This window comes from Tiliqua scincoides, chromosome 4, assembly GCF_035046505.1.
Source record: "Tiliqua scincoides isolate rTilSci1 chromosome 4, rTilSci1.hap2, whole genome shotgun sequence".
NCBI lineage: Eukaryota > Metazoa > Chordata > Lepidosauria > Squamata > Scincidae > Tiliqua > Tiliqua scincoides.
The window spans coordinates 112,581,307-112,607,638 of NC_089824.1; the positions used below are offsets into that span (position 1 = coordinate 112,581,307).

The following is a 26,332-nucleotide window of genomic DNA, read 5'->3' on the forward strand; positions in this document are numbered from 1 at the left end:
AGGCCAGACCGGGAAGGAATCCAGCTGGAATGAGGAGTTCTATGAAAGGCTAGAACTATTCAATTGTAAAAATCCCTACGGGGGGGGGGGTAGATTGGATTGAATTCGCCTTGGATTAAAGTCTGAGGAGAAATCTGATGATCAAAGAAAGGCAGTATATAAATACCTGTATAAATAAATAAACTGCATAAATCTGAATAAGAAGCACACAAACCATACAACCAGTGGAGTCTAATTTTCGATCTGCAATGCAGCGGAAATTCTTGCTGCAGCCACCATTGTCTTTAGAGCAGTCCCGAACTGGCCCAAAAGAATCCAGAAGAACCTCCAAGCTGTCAAAGGATGAGGAAGTCATCAGTTCTTCCCTGAAATTCAGAAACACAATTATAACTATCTTCTACTTTATGCATACATGCATCCTGTGCCATCAATATAAAAAGTATTTTACAGAATTTGATACCCGAAGGACCTTACAGTCTAAATTTTGACTGTAAGTGGAGATCAGAAGGAAGAATGGAAAGAAAGAGGCAAAGGTAACAAATTATGAAAGAGAAGGAAAGAGAGATAAAGGCAATATGGGATGAATCATCATGCTTGCCATCATTTACACAAAGCACGTTTAAAATTGGTTAGTCCTCATTATCTGCAGGGGATCTGTTCTTGGATCCCCTGCAGATATTAACACCTGGGGTGGGACTCAGAGGATCTCTGGAAGTGATGGATGCGCTTTACAGTTGTGTATGGAAGTGTTCTGAAGATGTGGGAGGGCCACATATGGCTTCGGTGCACTTCAGAAGGCCTTCTGGAGGCTTCTGAGAGGCACTTCTGTTTTTCATCAAATTAGAAGTGCCTCTCAAAACCCTCCAGGAGGCTTTCTGAGGCCTTGGGTGTGGCCTCTGCATGTCTCAGAAGGCTTCCTGGAGGCTTCTAAGACGTAGAACACTTTCCAGATTATGTCTGGGAGATTTAGTGAAGCAAGACGCAGGTTCAGACCCACATTTTGCGGGTCTCAAACCTGCAGATACAGTGGGCCAACTTGTGTACCTAATGCCTTACCATCTTTACAACCTATGGAACACCATCCCCGAACAACAACACTTTTATCATTTAGACAACATTTAACATCATGTCTAAATATCATTTAGATATTTATTCTCCAAGACTTAATGAGTGAGTGACTGGCAGCTGCTACTCTAATCCATCTGTTTACGTATTTTGTTTGATTTTACATGCTTCTTGTTGGTCCTGCTGCTTATACTGGTTTATTAGATTTTTACTAAGTCCCAGGAGGCAGCTGTCTGATCAAGGGGAGTGGTCTCTGGTGATTTCTATGCACTCAGTATAGTTCCACAGACCAACCACACGCTGAGTAAAGAAATATTTTCTTTTGTCTGTCCTAACTCTCCCAACACTCAACTTTAGTGTATGTCCCCTGGTTCTGGTGTTATATGAGAGTGTAAAGAGCATCTCTAGTCTATCCACTCTGTCCATCCCCTGCATAATTTTGTATGTCTCATTCATGTCCTCCCTCAGGCGCCTCTTTTCAAGGCTGAAGAGGCCCAAACGCCTTGGCCTTTCCTCATAAGGAAGGTGCCCCAGCACCTAAAAGGGACCTACAAGAGGGGGCTACATTATAAAAATGGGACTTATAAGAGCATAAAGGTAAAAAAAACAACAACTATATATGCAGTGTTATCTTCATTTTAGATGTCAAAAGGGTTTTGTGGCTCCCGAGGTTTGGTTTTCTCTGGAAAACGGGTCCAAATGGCTCTTTGAATGTTTAAGGTTGCCCTGACCTAGATGGACAAGTTTGGCTACTCAATCACTAAGCCCATGACAATTTTGGAGTGGGGGACAGAGCCATTCCAGATAGGAATGGCTATCCCAGCACATGGTTGATGGGGAGTAGAGTTTTTCAAACGAATATGGGCTACTTGCTGAGGGTTATCACAGTTTTTACTTGCTGAACCTACTCAAGAACTCTTTGGGAGCTAAGGGTGTCCAAAAATACAGGTTTTTTAAAAAAGGGGGAGGAGAAAAGTCAGTGCATTTATCACAATGCCTTATGAGGAATTTTTGAATATCTTAAGAAGAGAGGTATCCAAATATTTTAAATGATGTTTTCCCTTAGGAGTGAACTTGATAAGTCTAGAGAGTGTGATGAGGTTTACAGCACAATCCTAACCAACTTTCCACCACTGGCACAACTGTGCCAGTGAGTCACATTCTGCATCCTGCCGTTAAGGGGCAATCACGGAGGCCTCCTCAAGGCAAGGTGATGTTTGGTCCCTTACCTTGGAGTTGCATTGCTTTTACCTTGATGCTGGAAAGTTGGTTAGGATTGCGCCCTTAGTCAATTTTACCACTCCATTAATGTGGAGAGAAGAAGAGGAGGAAGCTGTAATTAGAGATTAGGAAGCAGGAAAACACAGCTAACAAGCTTTTTCTCCCACAAGCAGGCTTCCATCCCTCCCCATTATATTTTTTCCAGTAATCAAGCTGCATCAGGCCTAGCACTACAATCACATAGTAGTGTTGATCCATAGAAATTGTCACCTGTCTCCACAGTCACACAGACCTTACAGTAGTGGTTCTCAAACTTTTTAGCACTAGGTCCCACTTTTTAGAATGACAGTCTCTTAGGACCAGAAGTAATGCCATTAATCTGGAAGTGATGTCATGGCCAGAAACATGTCATCTTTCAAGCAAGAAAATGTTTAACATCCCCATATGATAAAATCAAATCATATCAATTAAGTAAGTAAATTAAAAGTGTAGAATAAGTTTAAATATTTCTTTAAAATAAAGAAGTTTCCTAAATCTCCCAAACAGTTGCTGATCTTTTTAAGAAAAGATTCCCAAACATTTCAAAGGCTGCAATCCTATCCACGTTTACCTGGGAGGAAGCCCCATTGACTAACATTGTTAAAAGCATATATGCAGCAGCCTGTTAAAAGGACAGATCCGTCACATTTCCCCAAATGCAGTCACATACCATGTTAGCAACAAGTCTAATATATTAAAAATAAAATACCCATTGAAATGAACAGGAACTCACCTGAAATTGGCTCACAACCCACCTAGTGGGTCCCAACCCACAGTTTGAGAAACAATGCCTTATAGCAGTGGTTCTCAAACTTTGAGGGAGTTTTACTCCCTCAGTAAGTCTTTGTGGGGGTGTGGCTGGGGCAGTGACATGATCCCCAGGATTATGCCACCAAGGGGGGATTCCAAGCCTCCGGGAGCACACCTCCTGCAGCCTGCTCCCCAACCTTCAGAAAATGAAAGTGGAGCAATCGTGCCCCACCTACAGTTTGCGATTGCAAACCAGAAGTGGGCCGCAACTGCTCCACTTTCAATTTCTAAAACTCGGGAAGCCTTGCAGAGAGTCGTGCAAGGCTCCCAGCACCCCAGGGAGGCTGCTGGAGGGACTGGTAAGTACATATCAGCCCTTGCGTCCCTCCCCTTAGCAACGTGATCCTGGGGATTGCACTGCTGCCTCCCCTCTGCCCCTTAAGCAGGCAGAGGCCAGAGCCCTCGGACTGGCGTCGCAATGCCCCAGTTTGAGAACCATTGGCATAAGGGCTAGCTAGAGAAAACAGGCAATAGCTATTGTGGCTCCAGCTAGAGTATGAAATTCCTTCATGAAACCTGGGGGAGGGTGATTCTTTAATTTGCAACTGCTAGTTCTCATGCACTACCAGCATTCTACCTATAAAAGCACTCACCTGACCTCCACAGCATCCTCCATCACAGTCATGTCTGTTTTGCACTTGGCAGATGGGTTGATGGCCAGTTCAGCAGGTGGGATTACAAAACTCTTACTCAGTGGCAGCCACATCCCTTCCCCAAGGGTATAAGTGAATCTGGAACCAGCAGAGAGAAGTGGCAGTTGGAACATACACTAAGATATGGAAAACTAACATGTTCTTGCACAGCTCCCATTCACTTCAATGGAGCCACTGCAGAAGAGCTTCCCCATTGCCAGGTCACCTTGACCTAGTGTGTCATTTTGCTACCTATCTTCCTGAACATTATCTCTGTCCTATAATTATACAGTTAGTTTGACTGAAAGTTAAATGCAATTACTCTACTGTGTATAAAAGTGCTACAAATACGAGGAAGCTGGGAAATGCTATCTAGTTGCTTTTGCTGTTCACTACTGTGCCCCACCAATTGTTTTTATACTGTTCACAGGAAAGTGAAGAGCCCTTAGTCATACATGCATTTTTGCTCTCATTTACACTGGTTTTAGGGTAAAATAGGCCTTCCTGCAAAAGAAAGCAAGACTGATTTCAAAAAGTAAATGGCATGGATCAGTGGTTTTCAACCGCTGTGCAGTGGCACACTGAGGCTGCCTCAGGAGTGCTGTGGGGCCAGAGGAGGCAGCAGCCACGCACATGGGATAAGTGGCCACTTGGAGTCTTGCACGGCAGCAGAAGAAAAGGGAGCAGCCTGTGAAGGGGCTTCGAAACTCCTGCTGTTGCTGGTGCCTGCCCTGCACACGCTGATTGGGCACCCAGCCAGAGAAGACTGGAGGAGCTCTTGGAAGAGCTCCAGGTGGGAGGAAGCCCTGGATGAAGTGAGTGAGTGAGTGAGCAAGCAAGCCAGAAGGTGAGAAGCAGATGCAGAGCAAGCAAGCCAGCAAAGCAGCTGGCTGTAAAGGATCCTCAAGAGACCCTTTTCCTTGCCTGCAATGCCCCATAGTGACTCTCCCTGCATTGCCTCCACTGACAAGGCACTTTTTGGCTTTTACAATAAGGGCGTTGAACCACAATCCTATCCACACTTATCTAGAAGTAAGCCCCACTGACTATAATGGGGCTTACTTCTGAGTAGACGCACAGAGGCTTGGCTTCTTGGTCACACTATTTTTCTCAAATACATGAGTAGGCAATTGACACTTCTCTTTTCTCTTTTCCCCCACCGCACCCCCTCCCCTCCAACACACACATTCCTCCCATCTCATAACTGCAGTTAACACCTGTCTTACTGCCCCTCCCCTCCTCTACTTCCAAAGACCAGAATCAGTGGCCTCACATTCTCCCTCTCTCTCTTCCCCCCACCCCAGATGAATCCTGCACTTGTTTCAGTCACATCTCCTCACTGTCCCTCACCCCACATTTCTCCAGTATGTGCTCAGCCTGACCTCTCTTTACCAACACTTTCTGGCACTTCTGATAACAATTTGATCACCCTACTTCAAAACATTATTCCTCCTTTCCAGAAACCACATACACTTCCTTCTCCAAGCTTCTTGTGAATTTCTTTAATTGTCATTTAATTATCTAATCACATGATCTAATGATCTAATCAATATTAGTAATGATCTAATCAATATTAATTAAAAATTAATTGTAACATAATTTAATGTAATTAAAAACTAGTAGTGTGCCTTGACAAATTTAGTGCCTTGTCAGTGTGCCGTGAGCTGAAAAAGGTTGAAAATGGCTGGCATGGATGATTCAGGCTGTGAACAGACAGCAGCCGGGGGGGGGGGGTGAATGGGAAAACATTTTAGCCTTCCCCCTGAATTCTCCCCTTTTGTGCTGAAAATGTATGTTTCTTTACACTCAGTGCAGGTCTACCTGAGGTAGCCCATTCCTATTATATGCTGAGGAAAAAATGGAGCAGGGAGAAAGGTAAGCAGTGGTGGTGAAGGTAGGATAATATACATAGCCAGTCACTCTGGCCAGCTTAAATCTTACCTGAATATCTTGTCAGAAGGCTGTTCTCCCAGCACCAAATCAAATCCACGCTGAAATATGGTGTATGGCCATGGCCTGGGGAAAAAAAGAATAAATGAAAGTGAGCAATCTTGGATAAGAATTTCACATTTGGGACCTAGGTTTTAGGGCCATTCAGAGTACTTATCGTCAGATAGCACCCTGATGAACAGAAAATGTACAGAAAATGAATGTGAATGCAAGACATTTATATGCCTGTCTCTCTAAATTGTACCCCATATTGGTAAAGACTTTATACACTGGCTAAGCAGCTGTAACCTCATAATACCTTCTCATAATAGTTCATGAGCTGATTGCATATAAGAACTTAAGAAGAGCCCTGCTGGATCAGGCCAAAGGCCCATCTAGTACAGCTTCCTGTTTCTCACTGTAGCCCACCATAACTGCACATAACTACGTAACTGTAGTTAAGGCACCAGACAATTCAGACTGATGGTCTAGCTCAGGTGAAGATGGAGGACTTACAGCGGTACCCCAAAAAATAATGTAGAAGTCAGTAAACAAGCTAAACACAGGCCAGTACACAGTACACACTCTTAACACAGGCCAGTATGCTGATCGCGCAATGTAAGCAGCGAGATCAGGATTTGTTTGGCCCAGCCTGGAACAGGAGAGTCTCCTCCCCTGTGGGTGGATTGGAGGAAGGCTGGGAGCTGGGTGGTCTCAGAGGGCTCTTAGGGCACTGGCACCCAGCTCTCACTATGCCATCAGGTGGTGCGGGTTAGAAGGTGTGAAATGAACTTTGGAGTGCACCTTCTGGTAGCATAAGCAGGGCAGAACCCACGTTCAGTCCTCAGGGGCCCAGCAGCATGAGGGCATGAATGGGGCCCTGGCCGGGACTGGGGAGTCCGCCTCACGGCTCAGTGGCTCAAGGTGGCACTGCCCGTGGTCCGGCTACCTCCCCCTTAACGGGGTAGACCTGGATAAGCTGCGCCACCTGAGAAATGGGCCAGGTTTGGAGTCGGGTGCACGCCCAGCCATGGGGACAGATATGATTCTGGTGCCTTCTGATGGTCCAGCCTCCACACCACAGGTGCTTCGCTGCCAGAGCAACTGCAGGTCTCAGCCTCTCCTTCTGTACAATAAAGTACTACTAATAAAGTGGCCCTTTCTCCCAAGACCGTTTTCTCGAGTGTTCATTGGGGGTGCACAAACAATGGTAATTTCTATCTAACGGGATGGAATGTTGGGCTGTGGGACTTGCATTTCTCCTTCATACACTCGAATCAGCTATGAGGACATTTTCTGTAGTAATCAGTTACACAAAACTTCATGATAAATCCAACTACTACAGCCCCCTGAAGTTTTCATCAACACTTGATGTATCAGTTTCAGAGGAGCTGAAACAGCAGCTGGCTATGCACAAACAAATGCAGGAATTTGGAACACTTTGATGGTAAGCAGCAATATTGACAAGCTTGAGGTAATTCAAAGAACAGGAATAAAAAACTTAACAGGAGAAAATATTTAGAAGGCTGGAAAGATTAAGTGCAGCTTGGTAGGGTGACAATGAAGGAAGAAAATACTGTGTAACAGGTCTCTCCAGAGACCTGGGAGGGAGAGAGAACTCAACCAGATCAAAGAAACAGGAAAGAAAATAGATATTATCTTTAGACAAGCAAAATACCCATTGTGACAGGCATAGGGGAAGGAAAAGGAGAAAGGACTAGTATATTATGGGGTCAGCAGGCAGCACCATATGGGAGGCAGGTTCCTCCCTACATTGGAGCAAATTCACTATGTCCCAAAGAACTCAATGGAAGTCACTTATAAGTGGGCTTGCCCTATCTGCACACCTCATCCTTGATTTATATAGTACCATGCCTAATTTGTTTGTTATTTCTTGTTCATGTGAAAATGCAATCAAGGGACTGAGACTAGTAACTGACTTTTACATAAGGGGAGAATTTTCTTCTTTTATTTTGACAGAGGTTCAAGAATGGAAATGGTGAAATTGAAATCTATCAAATGGAAATGGTGAAAAAGTCACTGCTAGATGGCCTCTGGCTTAGATGAAGTAATAGAAAATGTAATGAAAGAAAGGCTGAGAGTTTCTAAATAAACTTGTGCATTTAATGACAGAGAGAACTGTGTTGTCTGTCATAGAGCAGTGCTGTCTGCCATAGGGCTGTCACACTGAAAAACTGTTCCCTTTTGTACCAACAGAGTGTTCTGTATGGACCTGAGTTTGCATCCCTGCTTAGCCATAACACACATGGGCAGCGCAATCTTAACTTGCACTAGAACAGGCAGGCCAGTGAGCCTGCGCTGTATCCAGTGCAAGTTTGGGGCTGGCTGAGGCTCGGCCCAAGGCAAGGGGAAACTTTTCCCCTTACCCCGGGGAGTCACAGTGGCTCCGATGGGTCTACTTGGATCTGTGCCACCTGATGAGGTGGCACAGATCCGAACAGAACAGAGCAGTCTTCCGCTCCTTGTTTGCCTGCCTATGGGTCTGCCAATCGTCTACCCGCCCCCTGCCCTGAAATGCCTCCTCCCTGCCCTCCCCAGACCCCTGCACCGCTCAGCAGATGCAAACGCACCTGCTGCTGCTGTGCGGAGGCTGAATCTGGCCTCTGCAGGCTGGCACACCTCCGTGTGCCAGTGCAGCTTGCTTGGAGGGAGGCACACAAGGGACTTACACAGCTCAGGACACACTTAGGATTGTGCCATGAGTGACTTTGGGCACATCCCTGTCCGATTAACCTGTTTCACAAGATTCTTATGAGAATAAAAAGCAGTAACTAGTTTGGACAGTAGCATTTTCCTTGAGCAACGAGCAACAAAGCACATTGAGCAGCAAAGTAAAAAGCATAGTTGAGAATTCAGTGTGGGCACAGGGTGAACAGAAGTCATAACTGCAAAAGAGAACAAGGCACCCCAAAATGTAGGACATCCAAGAAAAATGTAGAACATGACAAAATAAAAGCTAAAAACACTTGTATACTGATTTCATGTGGTTAAACACTATATTACTTATTACTTCATTTAAAACTACATTACATATATTTTATTAAATACAAGAAGGCTATGTGTTCCCCGCAGGGGCTCCACCCACAGGGAAAAGGAGGACAGTTAAGTTCTTTTCCAGGACATGAGGCTAAAAAACAGGACATGTCCTGGAAAAAGAGGATGTCTGGTCAATCTGGGTGGGGAGAATATTGGACTTAGACCAGAGAGAACTGGATTCACTCACAAAACATCATGGAATTAAAACATTGAACAGTCCAAACTAACAAGTAAACAACAAAACAGAAGCCAACACAACAATCAAAAGACACTTTAAACATGCAGAGAGCAGGAAGACACTACTGAGAGCAGTAGTGAGCAGTGAAACACTCCAGAGTAGTGAAACACTCCAGAGAGCAGGAGCAAAAACTACTGATGACTTGCTGGAACAAAAGAGTCTTAAGATCCGTTTGGAACACCAACAGGAAAGGTGTAATCCCGATCTGAACCAGAAGGTAATTTCACAGGCTGCATGAAATAACACAGAAGGCCCTGTTGTGAGCTGTCGCCAGCTGCATTTCCAGCAGTGATAGTGCTTGCAATTGAGCCCCCCAGATGACCTCACAAATCAGACTAAAATGCAGTTACCGTGCAAGTAGTATGGTCACACATAATGGCCAGAGATACAGAGTGAAGATAATTTACTAATAAACATTATGGAAGAGACAGTGCCAAGGATCATTGCTACAACATGAACATTTTTCAATTCTAATGCAACATGGAGTTCACATGGAGGCAAGATTAGAACAATTAACCATTAACCAAAGGAAGAAGGGCTCGACTAAGTCCAGGAGGGTGCCTGCATGGATAACCAGCCAAGTTAGAGAGGCTGTAAAGGACAAGGAAGCTTCCTTCCATAAATGGAAGTCTTGCCCTAATGAGGAGAATAAAAAGGAACATAAACTGTGGCAAAAGAAATGTAAGAAGCTGATATGGGAGGCCAAGTGAGACTATGAGGAACACATGGCCAACAACATTAAGGGAATAATAACAGCTTCTTCAAATATGTTAGAAGCAGGAAACCCGACAGAGAAGCGGTTGGCCCTTTTGATGGTGAGGGAGGGAAAGGGGAGATAAAAGGAGACTTAGAGATGGCAGAGAAATTAAATGAGTTCTTTGCATCTGTCTTCACGGCAAAAGACCTCGGGCAGATACCGCTGCCTGAATGGCGCCTCCTGACCAAGGAATTAAGTCAGATAGAGAATGAAAGAGAAAATGTTTCAGACCTCATTGATAAATTAAAGATCAATAAGTCACCGGGCCCTGATGGCATCCACCCAAGAGTTATTAAGGAATTAAAGAATGAAGTTGCTGATCTCGTGACTAAAATATGCAACTTGTCCCTCAAAACGGCAACAGTGCCAGAGGGTTGGAGGATAGCAAATGTCATACCAATCTTTAAAAAGGGAAAGAGGGGGGACCCGGGAAACTATAGGCCGGTCAGCCTAACATCTATACCGGGTAAGATGGTGGAATGCCTCATCAAAGACAGAATCTCAAAACACATAGACGAACAGGCCTTGCTGAGGGAGAATCAGCATGGCTTCTGTAAGGGTAAGTCTTGCCTCATAAACCTTTTAGAATTCTTTGAAAAGGTCAACAGGCATGTGGATGTGGGAGAACTCGTGGACATTATATATCTGGACTTTCAGAAGGTGTCCGACACGGTCCCTCACCAAAGGCTACTGAAAAAACTCCACAGTCAGGGAATTAGAGGGCAGGTCCTCTCCTGGATTGAGACCTGGTTGAAAACCAGGAAACAGAGAGTGGGTGTCAATGGGCAATTTTCACAATGGAGAAAGGTGAAAAGCAGTGTGCCCCAAGGATCTGTCCTGGGACCGGTGCTTTTCAACCTCTTCATAAATGACCTGGAGACAGGGTTGAGCAGTGAGGTTGCTAAGTTTGCAGATGACACCAAACTTTTCCGAGTGGTGAAGACCAGAAGTGATTGTGAGGAGCTCCAGAAGGATCTCTCTAAACTGGCAGAATGAGCAGCAAAATGGCAGATGCGTTTCAAAGTAAGTAAGTGTAAAGTCATGCACATTGGGGCAAAAGATCAAAACTTCACATATAGGCTAATGGGTTCTGAGCTGTCTGTGACAGATCAGGAGAGAGATCTTGGGGTGGTGGTGGACAGGTCGATGAAAGTGTCGACCCAATGTGCGGCGGCAGTAAAGAAAGCCAATTCTATGCTTGGGATCATTAGAAAAGGTACTGAGAACAAAACGGCTAATATTATAATGCCGTTGTACAAATCGATGGTAAGGCCACACCTGGAGTATTGTGTCCAGTTCTGGTTGCCACATCTCAAAAAGGACATAGTGGAAATGGAAAAGGTGCAAAAGAGAGTGACTAACATGATGACTGGGCTGGGGCACCCTCCTTATGAGGAAAGGCTACGGCATTTGGGCCTCTTCAGCCTAGAAAAGAGGCGGCTGAGGGGGGACATGATTGAGACATATGCATGGGAAGGATAAAGTGGATAGAGAGATGCTCTTTACACTCTCACATAACACCAGAACCAGGGGACATCCACTAAAATTGAGTGTTGGGAGGGTTAGGACAGACAAAAGAAAATATTTCTTTACTCAGTGTGTGGTCAGTCTGTGGAACTCCTTGCCGCAGGATGTGGTGAAGGCATCTGACCTGGATGCCTTTAAAAGGGGATTGGACAAGTTTCTGGAGGAAAAACCCATTATGGGTTACAAGCCATAATGTGTATGTGCAACCTCCTGATTTTAGAAATGGGCTTTGTCAGAATGCCAGATGCAAGGGAAGGCACCAGGATGCAGGTCTCTTGTTGTCTGGTGTGCTCCCTGGGGCATTTGGTGGGCCGCTGTGAGATACAGGGAGCTGGACTAGATGGGCCTATGGCCTGATCCAGTGGGGCTGTTCTTATGTTCTTAACCATGCAGAGATGAAAAAAGAACCTTCCTCAGTGAGAAATTTGGGCTCACAAAAATCTCTTGAGATTAAATTTTTTCTCTCTCATAGCATGTTATCAGTTGTCTTATTGCACACAGTTTGAGAATGAACAAATTTCTGCAATAAGGGAACAAGCTCACTTCCAGTGCCAGCAGCCTGTTTTCTCAATACAGTGCTCCCAACACCAAGGTTGGTCGGGCAGAAGGTGGAGGGGTTGACAAGTTTAGCTATTGCTACTTTTAATCTACAGTTAGTGGAGAATGCTACCGGCTACTGATTTTGATGCTGATGTATAATACAAGCGCTGGGGTGGAAAATGAATGAACTCAGGGCACACAAGAGGGGAGTGGAGGGGTTAAATTGTACCTAGGTCCAGGGTAAAAAAGGGTGTCTGGGAGCCAAAGGAGAAGCCCTGGAAATGTATTAGAATTTTACATTTTCTAATTTCTCCTGGACTTCTTGCCCACGAAGAATTTCTGCAACCCTAGCTGCATGGCCTCTGCCACTGTCAAAGCCACACCTGCTCTGACCCAGCCTCCCACAAGGCATGCTGCAAGCCATTACACATCAAGCAGAGGAATGAATACATATATAACAGTGTCAAATCTGGGGAAAAAAGAGGCCTGCTACAGCACCTCTTTGGCTTATGGATCCACTCACCATGAAGGAATGTATAGGAGCTCAGGGACACAGCTGTGGGATTACAGCTGCTGCAAAAGTAAGTTTTGATACCTGGAAATTTCCTGCTTATCTCAGCTGACCTCATGGAGAGTAAAAGATGGAGGCTGGGCCAACCAGGTCAGGTCTACGGAGTGGGTAGACTTTTCTGGGTATCGCCATCCTCCCCCACCCTGCCCCCATTCCACCTGCCCTGTTGCCACCCTCCTCTTGCCCTGTGTTTCCTCTCCCCTCCTCCTTTGGAAAGGGGCTCAAAAGAAACTTTGTATGCCTTGATAAAATTCCTTTCAGAGGCCCTGCCAAAAACTCTTCACCAACCACTTCTGGTGCTAAGAGATATTGTGCTGATATTGTGCTAAGAGTTTCATCTACACAGTCACTCAAACATTCTAAAGTATCTCCTGCCCATGGAGGTCCACTCTTATCGTCATTGCTGCTGCCATCCCCCACGGAGGTATTGGCTTTTCTCCAGTTACACAATAAGAACTCTGGAACAGTTGTGCTTGTTTCATGAAATGAATAATGGATGGATGATCATTCTCTGCTCACCCTACCTTCTAAGTCAATATCTTTTGCTGCTTATGCCACCCTGCTGCTTATGCCACTTTGTTTCTCTCACATCTTCCTTTCCCCCTTGAGTGCTCTTTTTTCTGTTCTTTCATGTTTCCTGCAGGCTGCTTGGTGTTATAATTCTGTAACTGCTGGGGTGGAGGGTATTTCAGCCACTTGCTCTTGAAAGCTCACAAAAAGAAAGTAGGGCTGATCAAACACAGTTCAGTGTCTGATGAGTATGAATTCATCTGATGGAAATAACAGATCTCATACGTTGCTCAGACTTCTAAACTGGGTGCAGTCCTCATAAAAGTCTGCGACTGAGATGAAACAAACAAAGCTTCCATGAGTTCACAACAAAAGTGTATGCAATTTAGCATCTAGTGCAAAACAGAAAATCCAAAGAATCTCATCTTTCTTCTTTTAAAAACATGCTCCTATGGCATGCTTCCAGTACTGCTAGTTGCAGGAACTTCTTGGAAACAGGTGGAGTGTATCTGAGAATGGAACAGAACACAACATGACTAGAGTAGGGATTCAATGCTTTATACAGGTTGAGCCCCATTATTTGCATGGGTTCCAAGTACTCACCAGGATGGCAAAAAAGCACTATAGCAAATCAATTTAAAAAACAAAGTTTCTTTGCTCCAGTGATTTAAAAACAGTCTTGCTGACCTTTGTGGTGTAAGATAAGAGTCATTAAGATAATCCATCAATCAGTTGTCCTCCAAGCACTTCACTCAGCCCCTCCCTTCACCAATGCAAAGTAATCACCACTTGCTCAGGGGGAAGGGAGGGGTTCGCTAGAAGGAGAAGGATTGATGGATTGTCAACCAGCTGCCCTTTCTCTCGTTAAGGAGGCTATTGTTAAAGGACTGTTCAGTTTTTAAAACTGATTTTAAAGGGATGCATTTTTCCCCTTCTCCAGGGATCAGCACATTCCTTCTCATTTGCAGTGGCCATTCCTGACGAATCAAAGCCATGTATAAAAAATCCGTGTATAAATAGGATGGACCTTTATCCTCCATCTTCCAACTTTGTGGAAGTATGGCTTAACAGCTGTCATACTAGCAAGATTGATGTTAGATTAAATGAAACCATGAGGCTCATAAGCGGCTGTATAAAATCCACTCCTATTTGTTGGCTCCCATTCTGAGTCATATAGCACCACCAGCCCCACGTAGACAAGAGGCTTTAGTGAAAGAATATAGAAAAATCACCAACAATCCACTTTTGTCAGTGCATGCCAATTTTCCTCATCTATCAATTGGTAGGCTTAAATCCAGGAAGCCTTCTCTGGCACTCGTACAACATCTGCACAATAATTTTAACATCAAAGCCCAATGGAAAGTTAAATGGGCAGTCAAATGCCTAGAAACAGGTAGATAAATAGACGATCCTACACTTAAGGTGTCAGGTTTCGACTTATCTTGCCAGTACTGGAAAACTTTGAACAGAATTTGTAACCTACATGGTGCTTGTCAGGACTCAATGTTTAAATGGGGCTTAGTATCTACCCCATAGTATGATTGCAGGTCCCCCGCCCCCCCCCCCCAAAAAACCCCATATACCACATTGTGTCTGGCAGCAAACTGAGGTACGAGTTTATACTGGCCCATGGTCTGACTATACTGGTCTTGTATATACTGGCCCATGGTCTGACTTTTTCAGTGAAGGTAACTCTGTCATTGAATGGCTGGATGAACTGGACATTGACATTTGATCTAGTTTAAATGTTATATAAGTCCATGTAATATATGCCATATGCTAAATAAATAAAATTCCACCTTTGTATGTCAGGTTGCCTCCATAATCTCCCTATTCCACATCTTGACTCCCTGTACTGGCCTTCTCATGTCTGCCATTCAAAATTCTTTAGCCATGTGAGGGCCAATTCAAATTGCATTTTTTGAGGTGGAAAGGTCACCATGATGTTATTTCTTCCCCTCTCAATTCACATAGGAGCAAAAGGGTCATGCAACAGCAGCTCCATGTAGTACACATGCAATTTAACACATTCTGAAAAATCAATAGAGGAGAAAAAAAGTTTTTTAACATATCTTGGAAAAATTGCAACTTTACCAGGCAGGCAGCCCAGGGCTCCCATGAAAACAAGAGGGTTTGAGCCAACCCATGAACTTCTCAGTGCTGCCAAGGCAGGGTCAGTCTTACAAATGAGAAGCTCCTCTTCTCAGGCAGGCAGGTCCATTTCTACATTGCCCTGGAAAGTGGTTTAGGATTGTGCCCTCAGTCACTTAAGTAATTAAATGCTAGAACTTATTTTCTTCTTGCACAGTTGGTTTAACTTGTCTTTTTGCTCTCTACTTACCCTGCTGGTTTTTTGTTGGGATGCTTCATCACTGGATATAGAGGACCCCCTTGGGTTAAACTTAGAAGTCAAACTACACATTATGTTTAATGCATCTCTGACCTTGATCAGCTTAACTCTGTATACTAATCAGAAGCTAAGACAGGGGAGAATCCAGATTGCAACAGCTAGGTAGGATCACAGAGAGAGGCTTTGCCGCCACCACTGTCCTGTTCTGCACCTCCTGTTGACACTCTTGGTGTCTATTTGCTTCAGCAGCAATTGGATAAAGCTCTCCCCATGGTCCTGAGTGAGTTCAGTCTTCCAGCTGCTAGATAATAAACAAAAAGCAAGCATGATAGGACCAGTGATGCACTTACATAACGTTAATTTGGCGCCCACTGAACCTCCACAGAGGGCAGGTGTTTGTGCTGCTTCTCTTCACTGGGAGCAATTCAATCAAATCTGTTGCAGAGATACATAAGAATTACAAGTCTCCAACACAGTTTGATTAGAAGAGGCAAGGCCAGAGCAGTGAGCCATGCTGCAACACAGTGGGCAACCTCCTCTGTGAGTGGTGCTCTGAGAGTCTCAGGAGACCTTCCTGCCTTCCTTACAATGCATTAGTATACCTAAGCTGGCAGTTTGGGACTTGGTGCTTCAGGGGGACCCTTCAGGGGGACCCTTGTCTGCATCTCAGTGGTAGAACACTTGCTTTGCATCTTGAAGGCCCCAACTTCAATCCCCAGCATCTCTAGGATATCTGAAACCCTGGAGAGCCATTGTGGGTCAATGTCAACAATACTGAGCAAGATTGGCCAACTTCCAATTCAACAAAAGTTATGTTTGGAGCAATGCTTTTTTGTAAAAAAAAAAAAAAAAAAAAAAAAGGTGCAGGAACTCAACTTGTTAAACTTTTATTTATTTATTTATTTTTAAACCGTTTTTTATTGGAGAAATAGGTAATAAGATACAACTAGACAACATGTGATTAACACGTACAGAGAGGATAACAAAAAGGCATTCAACACTACTGAATACAGATATATTAAAAATAAAATATTGAAATGAATGTGGACCTACCTGAAATTGGCTCATGATCCACCTAATGGGTCCCGACCCTTAGGTGGCAACCTTCAGTCTCGAAAGACTATGGTATCACGCTCTGAATGGTGGTTCTGGCACAGCGTCTAGTGGGTCCCGACCCACAGTTTGAGAAACACTGTTCTAATGTAAAATGCACTAAAATACACTGTGCCTACAGTTATCAATTTAACCACTCTTTGCCATTGGCAAAAAATAGTTCAGGACGATCTTTAATCTATATCAAAGACTTGAAAAACTGAGGGTCAGAAAAACATCAAAATTTATGGTGGTTTTTTTATGAATTTGGGTTGCTGATTCCAAAGATGGCCATAGCATAGGCTTCCTCATGAGGAAGCTCCTTGAACCATTCACTAACAAGACTATGCCATATTTCCAAAACTAGAAATGATAGGGGAAAACTGATGCCATTTTTGGAATCAGCACCCCAGTGGCATCACTAGGATTCGCGTCACCTGGGGCAACGCCCCAGGTGGTGGGTGTGGTGATGTACCATCACCCTGCCCCCACTAGTTTATTGGCTGTACCTTTTGTTAGAACACAGATGTATTTCAATGTAGTTTGTTTCATTGCATTCTGCATGAAATTACGCATAGATTGATATAAAACATGATAGTATTGTTCCTCCAAATTCTGATTTTAGTGATTTTGAAAACTTGTAGTGTCACACACACCCCTGTGTCAACTTACTAACAACTTATGGCAGCAGTTCTCAAACTTTTAGCACTTTTGCCAGATTCCAAGGCCAAGCTCTGCCTGGAGAATTATGCCCACTTTAAGCAAATTAGCTCCCCTTCTTTCCCCCAACAAATGACCCTGGTTCTGCCCTGTAGTCCTGCTGGACCCCACCTCCAGGGTAGCTTGCCTGTTCAACCTGCATAGGTCCTCTCTCCTGCCAGCAGCCTCCCACCACTACAGCAGACCCTTGGTCCTCAGCAGGTCTTAGACACAGCAGCCACACACCAAACTCCAGTGTCTCCAGCAGTCTGTTCCAGCAGTCTCCAAAGTCCATTCACCAATCAGTCCACCAGCAGACCATTAGCCATCAATTCCTTAGTCCATTAATCCAGTCTCCCCTGCCTCAAGCTTTCCTCCTTCTGCTGCCCACAAACCCTTCCTGCCTGAGGTGCTCCTGAGGGCCCTGTGGCTTTCAAGTGGCTGCAGCTGTGCAGCACACTCCCTGGAAGCCCAGGCCTTACCCTTAAAGGGGCCACTGCTGACAGCCTACCTCCTTTCCAGATCTACCAAGATTCCAATACACACCGGGACCCACTTCTTAGAATGACAATCTGTCCAGGACCCACTGGAAGTGATGTCATGGCCAGAAGTGACATCATCAAGCACATTAAAATAAATTATAATTAAATTAAAAGAAATAATTAAATAAGGGGGAGCCAGTCCTGTTCCACCAAGTGAATCTACTCTGAAGTAAGTCCTATTGTGGTCAATGGGGCTTACTCTCAGGAAAGTGTGGGTAGGATTGCAGCATATAATATTTTAAATAAATAATTTTGTTTTCAGAAGCCGTGTAAAGGTTTTTCCACACTTAAGTACTTGTGAAGTGCATCCCAGGGCAGGGCCTGGGGGTGGAACCTCTGGGGCAGTGGTATTGGAGATGCACGCCCAGTGAGGATGACAAGGAAGACAAGGAGCTGCGAAAAGTGGTCTGCACACCCTGTTTAATCTGGTCAATGTCTTAACATTCACTGGGACCTGTTACAGCAGAGTCCCACTTGTACATGTCTTAATAAAGTCTTGCATCCAAATCAGCGTCCTTGTTCCCTTCACAAGTCTCTCTGGGTGGGAATTAGCATGAACTATGCTTGTGCCATAGTGGTCTGGTCCTTACCCCGTTGAGGTTGAGGGTACTCAACTGTTGGTCCAACATAGACAGGCTGCTGTTCCCTTGGTTGTCTTTGGTTGTAACCTGGGGGTTCTGGGTCCCGATCTCTATGATGCTGGTGGTGTGGGGTGACCCCTTGCCTCACCCTCCTTTCAAGGGGGTCAGTTGGGATGTCCTCCTGGTGTCCCAGGTGGATGGGAAGGGATAGGCCTATCCCCGTTTTCACTCTGCCAATGAGGGGTGGGAGCCTGCTTTTCCCAAACCCCCTGTGCTGGCTGGGTGCCCCGGGATACTCCCAGCCAGACAGCACTCCCAGCTGTTCGCCAGGGGGCAGGCGTCAGTGGCAGTGCGCCCCACACTCCTCCCAGGAGCCTCGGAAGGTGCCACCTCCCTCTTCTGCGGCTGGGCTCCTTATGAGCCCTGCTGCTCTCCCACCAGGCTCCTCCCCTTCCGAGGTTTGTCTGGGCATGAGATCTCATGAGATCTCGGGCCCTCCGTCTTTCCGGCCGCTCACTCCTGCCACATTGTACAGGAGCAGCGCAGCCAGGCGGCTGCTTCCGCAGCCGGCTCCCCTTCCTCTGGGCGGCCATGCCGCCCCTGCCTGCAGCTCTGGGGCTGCCGGTGGTTGCAGGCTCCTGCTCCCCCACCCCACGGGTCACTCCACTGGTCGCCCCACACCTCCACCTACCCAGGGGTGCGGGGTGCTTTTGCTGCCTGCCACATCCTCCCGGACCCTTCCCGCTGTGGGGCAAGTCCCTGGGCAACAGTACTACATCTCTCTTTAGACACAGGTATGCAATGCCCTGGCTGATAGCTATTTGGAAACATTGTTGAAATACCTGATCACCTGTGAAAAGGCTCAGAGCTACAAATCACACGTTTCTGGGTCCTAGACCATAGTGCAAAAATCACAGAACACGTAAGTTTGTTGCTTCTTGTATGAGTTGGCAACCTTCAGTCTCAAAAGACTATGGCATCGCACTCTGAATGGTGGTTCTGGAACAGCGTCTAGTGTGGCTGAAAAGGCCAATTTGGGAGTGACAATCCCTTCCACACCGGGAGCAAGTGCAGTCTGTCCCTAGTCTGTCTCCCTGGCTATGGGCCTTCCTTCTTTGTCTCTTTGCCTCAGTCTGTTGGCCAAGTGCCTCTTCAAACTGGAAAAGGCCATGCTGCACTGCCTGCCTCCAAGTGGGACACTCAGAGGCCTGCTTCTTGTATAGACAACTGTCAATATATGGGAGCCATGATGGTGTGGTGGTTTAGGAGTTGGACTTATTCCAGGAAGATCCAGGTTCAAATCCCTGCTCAGCCATGAAGCTTCCTGGGTGACCTTGGGCGAGTTACTACCTTTCAGCCTCACCAACCTCACAAGGTTGTTATGAGGACAAAAGGAGGGGAGGACCTGTGTACCCTTGGAGGAAGGGTGGTATAAAAATGTAAAAAACAAATAAATAGAAATAAACTATGCAAACCAGATATGGCAATTGTCTTCCCCCAGACACCCTTCTGAACAAATGAAAAGTTATTTTTAAGCTAGTTTACATCACCAGTCCCTATACCCCAGTACTGATTTGGATTGGCAGGACCTTTACCAGGTTTTTCCCTGATTGCTGCTATTTGAGATCCTTTTAACTGAGAATCTAGGGCTTGAACACAGACCCTTTTGTGCGCAGAAACATCTGCCCTTGGTCTATGACTTCTGTTTTGTGATATGGAAGTATGGATGCTTCTGAATGACTCAGAACTCTTTTTCAACCAGAACAGAAAGGTATTGCTCAGCTATACTGCAAAAAGAGGTGGTGAAAATTGAAATATTAGAGACAATTGGTTTAGTCACCAAACTTCTTTTCATTCCAAAATAGTATTGACCAGCACAGACATTTGTCTTTTAGCCACTAATGTGACCCCATGAAGGATAGTGACATCTACATGGCCTTGCCCTTAGGACAATCGGTTACCACCTCCAACATCAAGTTAAAAAAGATGCCTCAGTTTTTTGAAAACAAAATTTTGTCTTTTTTCCCTCCCTTCTGTTTCAAGTCTGTAAGCAAAAGGAAACTGAGTGAGAAGGAAACTGGAAGCCACTGGGATCCCTGCTAGCGAAACTATTGTGCAAAACGGAACTTAGACTTCAGAAAGCAACAGTGGAATTGAAACGGTACTCATTAAATGTGAAATGTGGAACCGGTAATGAGCTACTTATACAGCTGGCTTGCTTTCAAGCGCACCTATAAATAGTGAAAGCTTCAGGAAAAAGCGAGAAGAATCTGAATTAAATATCCCTCTGCTGCTACCTGTTTCTGAACTGAAATCTGAAAACTTCAAAGGCAAGACAGAGAATGACTCCCCACCCCCACATATTTTTAAACCTACAGCAGCTCAGGAGGCTCATCCAGGATACATTGCCTGACAGAATGGGTAAGGTACATGTATTCCTCACGTCCTACTAGGACTTCAGAGATGGAACTGCTACATACTTTCCATAAGTAAATGACTACATTAAGTTCAGAAGAAAGAAGATTAAAGGAAACGGGGGGTGTAAAACTTCTTCCTAAAAAGATGGGGGGCGAGGACGTACAGGAGCAAGAGAGTTCAGAGGTTCAGAGAGTTCAGAGGCAGAAGCTCAAGCAGCACAAAAAGAATGACTGGAGACAGATTACAGTTTTTTTCAGAGAAATGGAGGCAGTTTGAAAGAAAGAGGAGTCACTGCTTCAGGGTGCATCCCACTTTTCTATCTATGGTCAAACAGGTTTTATATACTAGACAGCATTATATTTTTACCAGAAAGGATTGTACTCAAATCTGTCCTTAGCTACCATAGCTCACCAGGTGAAAGTGAACCTGTGTGGAGTTCACATTTTACATTTTTTAGATGGATAACAGTATGCAACTAAAAAAAAAAAAGAGAATTGCATAACTTGCAGAAGCAATTGGCTCACTGATTTTAGTCCTGAGTCACCCAAGCATTATGTATAACAGTATATACTTGGGGATACCTGTTATGAAGCAGCAATCAACCATGGTTCCTTTATTGTTTGTCTTTCTTCTTTACTCTGTCTCTCTCTCTCTGCTTCACACATTACAATATGCTGCAAAGCCTGAAGTACACACATGGAGTGCTAAATGGTAAAAACATGCACCTTCTAATATTTGTTTTTACATTTATATAACAAGAAGATCCATTGTGACATGATTGTGGATATTCCTTTTACACTCAGTGTGAAGCCATCTCGAAAAAGGCACAGATTCCAATATGGCAACCATTCATAAAAGATGACATCTTTGCTGTTTTTCATATTTAAAATCTTTCCATATATACATGGTGTGGGTGTGTGTTTCTTTTTCAGTGGTTTTGGAGATCAACTAATTCATGAACACTAAAATATAGTTTAACCATATTTATTTATTTAATTTAAAAGATTTATACCTCACCTTTTCTCTGCCAGAGTAGATGCTGCAGAGCTGATTTATGCATCTATCTTTTAGGCTTACTTTCCACTCCATTGGGGATAGCTACAGAAGTGGAAAGGGATGTGACAGGGGCATCCAATCCAGGAACCCTGAATGACTCCCACATGTGGAAGGGAGTACAACCTGCTAATGAGGTGCGGCATGTGTTTGGGGCAAGCTGAGGTGGTCCACTCTGCCTCCACCACTCGATGAAAAGCATAGGGGGGAAAGGCCAATGAGGGCCTAACTGGGCCCTGGAAAAGAATTACTCTGATGCCTCAGAATGATGGGAAGGTGCCACCACTTGGTCTCTATGCCAGCGTTGAGACCAAGCACCTGTAATTACTTTACCCAAAGGCTGTGGTCTGTAGGAAAAGACATGTCCTTGTCACTCTTTGGTGCCCTCACCATCATCCCCCGATAGCTCACCCTCCTCCCTAGGGGAGTTGGAACACACTGCAAACTCAGAAACTGAGGGGTCACTGGACCAAATCTGGAGAGACTTGAGAGAGAGTTCAGATTCCTTGGGTGCTTAGCCCTAGGTCGGTCCTGGGTCCAGGCATCTCCCAAAGGGAGAGGAAGAACTGATTAGGTCCTCCTCTTAATTAGGTCTGGTGGAAGTGGATGGGTGAGGAGAAGTCATAGCAGCAGACACACTCTGTTGTAGAATTAACATTCTATTATTAGTGTTCAACATTCAAGTACTTATTTCAGGAGTACTAGTTGATGTCAAAAACCATAAATTGAAGAAACAAGACTGAAGATACCCAAACATTAAGCTGGTCAGGATGTCCACTCCCTGGCAAAAAGTCTCCATAGCAGTGAAGAAATAACCCACACTGTAAATTGGTCATTGCACATTCTATGTCAAGCTTCAAAGGACAGTAATTTGTGCAGCCCTGGAAAGAACACTAAAGAGGCAACTCATAATGCAGTTATGTCACTGTGGCCAACTATCTCAAGTGATTGAAAACGCACAGCTATAGATCAGAAGAATTTTTAGGAAGACCACAGTGAAATGGAGGAAAAAAATTCTTAAAAGAAAAGCCAAATGGCACACATCTAAAAAAGACATCAGGGGAGGCATGTATTGCAGCACATCTGTACCTCTGTAGATAGGGAAATCATCCTGAGTCTAAGAGATCTGAACAGTTCCAGTAGTCTTAGGGTTCAATCATAAACTCCCTTAGTATCAGTACTGAGCTCCATTGTGCATTGTGCAGAGAAGGTCCATTGGGGATATCCCCCATTTTACTGGTGAGAAAGTCCATTAAATCCAACTGCACTGAAGTAAATGGAGATGCACATGCGCTGTGTATGACAGTTTTTAACAAAGCACATATCGTCTATTGCCGCCAAATTCTGTTAAATTGAGAGTTCACTATTCACTGTATGTATATTGAGGGTTCAATGTATAAATTGAGGGTTCAAATGTATTTTGCATTTGAAAGGCCAAACTACATATGACACTAAATATATCATTGTGCAATTACAAAAGGCTTAATTGTGCAGGAACACAATTTGGATTGGGACCACAGTGGGAGAGTAGAGAGTATTTAACTCTTTACCTCCCCACCATTTTCCTGATGAACACCATTTCTAATAAGAAACAATTTAACACAGTGACCCCTCATGCCTTCTACACAGAAGTAAATCCAAGCCTGTAACTATACAACAGTGTGGGGTTTAGTTTGATCCTGAGTGTTTATATTAGAATCAGAGTGATAAGAGTTTTATTTCACACATCATAATAAACCAGGTTTAGACTAAGTATAATTCAGAAACCAAAGCATGCTTTAGGCAGCCCAATTATAACTCCTCCCAAGGCAGTGAAGTGACACCAGCATGGTGCCCACTAAACTCTGCAGGGAGTTTTGACATCTGGTGGCCTCCTCAGTGTAAGGGAACATTTATTCCCTTGCCTGGGGATAAGTGCATGGCACACCACCAGGTCTACTTGAACCTAAGCCAGCAATATCACTCGCGGATGTCCACACAGACCCAGGTCAGGGGATCAAGGCCAGGAAGGGAGTTAGGATTTGGGGGGGCTGGTTCCGTTGAACCCACCCCTTCTCAGACCCGATCCACCCTCATTGCTGCCTGATTCCACCCACCCCCTATATACACTTACCCATGCTTGCAGGCACCCAGTGGCTGCTGGTGTGCGGAGCTGGCTGCTCACCACTCAGAGAGATAGCCAGGCTGTATGCTGTAGCATGTCACCTTTTGCAACAGTCAGAAAGCACCTGACACCACCAAAACACTCATTCTGGCAGCCCTAATAGGACTGGGCCACAAATGTGCCAGCAAACCATGATTTGGGGCCCAATTCTATGCAACTTTCCAGTGCTGATGCAGCTGTAGCAACAGAGCATGTGCTGCATCCTGCCATTGGGAGGTAGTCACAGAGGTCCCCTCAAGGTAAAGCAATGTTTCTTCTCTTACCTTGGTGCTGTATTGTGGCTGCATTCACACTGAAAATTTGGATAGGACTGAGCCCTCAGATCTGTCCATCTGCTTTTGTTTTCTACATGTTCAGCATTCCCATCTCTCTCTGGAGGCAAAGCAATGTCCATAAGTCTGGTTTATCAATTCAGACATCATTCTAAGCTACGTGAATGTTTCTTATGATGAAATGCCAGAACTGGAGACAGAAAGAAGTAAGGGACCTTAAGAAAATCCAGTCACCACTCCAATTCCTACTAATTTGAGTCACATTCTGCTCGCTACAGCACTAAAGCAACAGTATATAAGGGTGCCAGCCAGTGGAGTCACTTGGGTTTGTGTCACCCAGTGCGGGTGGCCAGTGCGTCACCCCCATGATTGACCTCCTTCCCATGCAGTGGGTGGGGTAATGCCCTGGGTGGTGGGCGTGGTGTAGGTGGAAGCATAACGCAAGCAAACCATGGTGGCACAGGTCATATGCTCAGAAGTCAAGAATACTACCAAGTCCATTGCATTTAATATAGGAAGGAGGGGCCTCTGGGTCACAGTACACTCGAAAACTTCTGAGAGGGATTAGACAAGCGGTGTTCAATCTTTTTCATACCACGATCTTAATATATATTAAAAAAATGAATAAAGTATGAAACTGGGAACCCCATTGCTGGTCACACACCCCTCCCAGGACCCTATCCACCCACACCCATCACTCCCACTCCCACTCCCCACCCCCCATAATACCCTCACAGCACTGTTCACTGTAACCAAATATTCTTATTAGAGCAGAAAATGTTACCATGAAGCCTGGCACGAGTGGAAGCTATTTAGCACCATTGCTAAGAACCTGAGCAGGATTAGGTCACAATCTAACCATTGGTGTTCCACCAGGTGCCTCCCCCTTTACCTGGTGGTGTTCTAGTCCAGTGGTCTTCAACCTTTTTCATTCCAGTAAGTTGCCACAACCCCACTGGGTTCTTGACCCAGGTTGAAGAATACTGGATAAGACTTTGGAGCCTTCTAGAAGACTACTCTTCAAATTAATCCATTCAGGACACAGCTTTGATCTCAGCCTGCAACATTATCTATTTATATAGCATTCAATTTACATTGTGCTTTACATACTGTGAACAGGAGACCCTGTTTAAATTATTCAATACATATGCAGATCTTTGTCCTTTTCTCTCTAAGGTGACAGATACAAAGGAGAACAGAGATCCAGTAGCAATATTTTTTTAACATTACATTCGTGCATTAACTGCCCCCTTTTTGCTTTGAGCAGTATTTTTAAAACTAATCTGCCGACTTGCAGTTTTTGTGATGCATACTTAATTGCATTAAAACCAGACTTTGAATCAATGCAGCTTACAATTGAAAAAGTTTACCTGCTGAAATTGCCTTTGCTAGAGCTTAGAACAATTAGAGACACAACAGCCCAGTCTCCCTTTGCAGGTGGTAATTCTCTTTCCCTCCCCCCACCCTTTTTTAAACTAAACAACTACAAAAAGGAAACATGATGGATTGTGTGCCATTGGTGTACTTTAAGATGGGCAATGTTTGTGGTTTGTCAGCCAAACAGAATCAGTGCTCACTATCAAAAATGCAATGCCAGATGTATTATCAACTTCATTAGGCTTAATTGGATATCATACTCCCCATTCAAAAGCACAGACATATCCGTGACATAATGGAGCTGAAAAGTTCCACAATTCTGATGCAATGGGATTTATGATGAAAAAGCATCTATTGACTTTGAGGGGTGTGTGAGGCCCCCCTAACTGATTTAATTGTGCTAGTATTATGGCTTAAACTTATGTGGTTTTATGGCATCATGAAAGGCATTTCTGGAAGCATGCAAACTTGTGTGCTTCTGGGATGCTACCACAAGACGGTGAGGAAAAACCCCACATGTAGCGATGGTGAAGAGGAGCACAGGTCCTGTCCATACTGCTCAACCCAAATATTCTAAGGGCTCATTGACTTGGCCAAGAACAAGTTCTCTACTCTCTGCCATAACATACTCCATAACCAGCACAATTCTGTACACCTTTCTCTTTAACCACAGCCCCTTCCCCACCTTTAATTGCTAAACTGGTTTTAAACTGAAATTCTCAGAGAAGAGTCTAGAAATAAAGAGTCGGCAGCCCTCTCCCCAGGCCCCAGTTCAAAGAAATCCCTGCTCAGGGCCAGGGAAGCAAACTGCAGACTTAACATACTCTCTTGACAATCCTCTGGTGCATAATAGCACAGCAGGGGTTGCTGGGAAACAGAGTCTTTGAT

The 26,332-nt window shown here is 44.7% G+C and overlaps 1 protein-coding gene across 1 annotated transcript in view; it reads right to left on the reverse strand.

Annotated features, from left to right (window-relative positions):
• ASTN1 (astrotactin 1) overlaps positions 1–26,332 on the reverse strand; it is a 319,088-nt gene that overhangs the window by 82,980 nt on the left and 209,776 nt on the right. The window contains exons 9-11 of the mRNA XM_066624531.1: positions 5,709–5,783; positions 3,729–3,866; positions 215–365 (exon numbers count right to left, since the gene is read on the reverse strand). Coding sequence (XP_066480628.1) covers positions 215–365; positions 3,729–3,866; positions 5,709–5,783 — 364 coding nt within the window. The remainder of the gene's footprint in view (positions 1–214; positions 366–3,728; positions 3,867–5,708; positions 5,784–26,332) is intronic.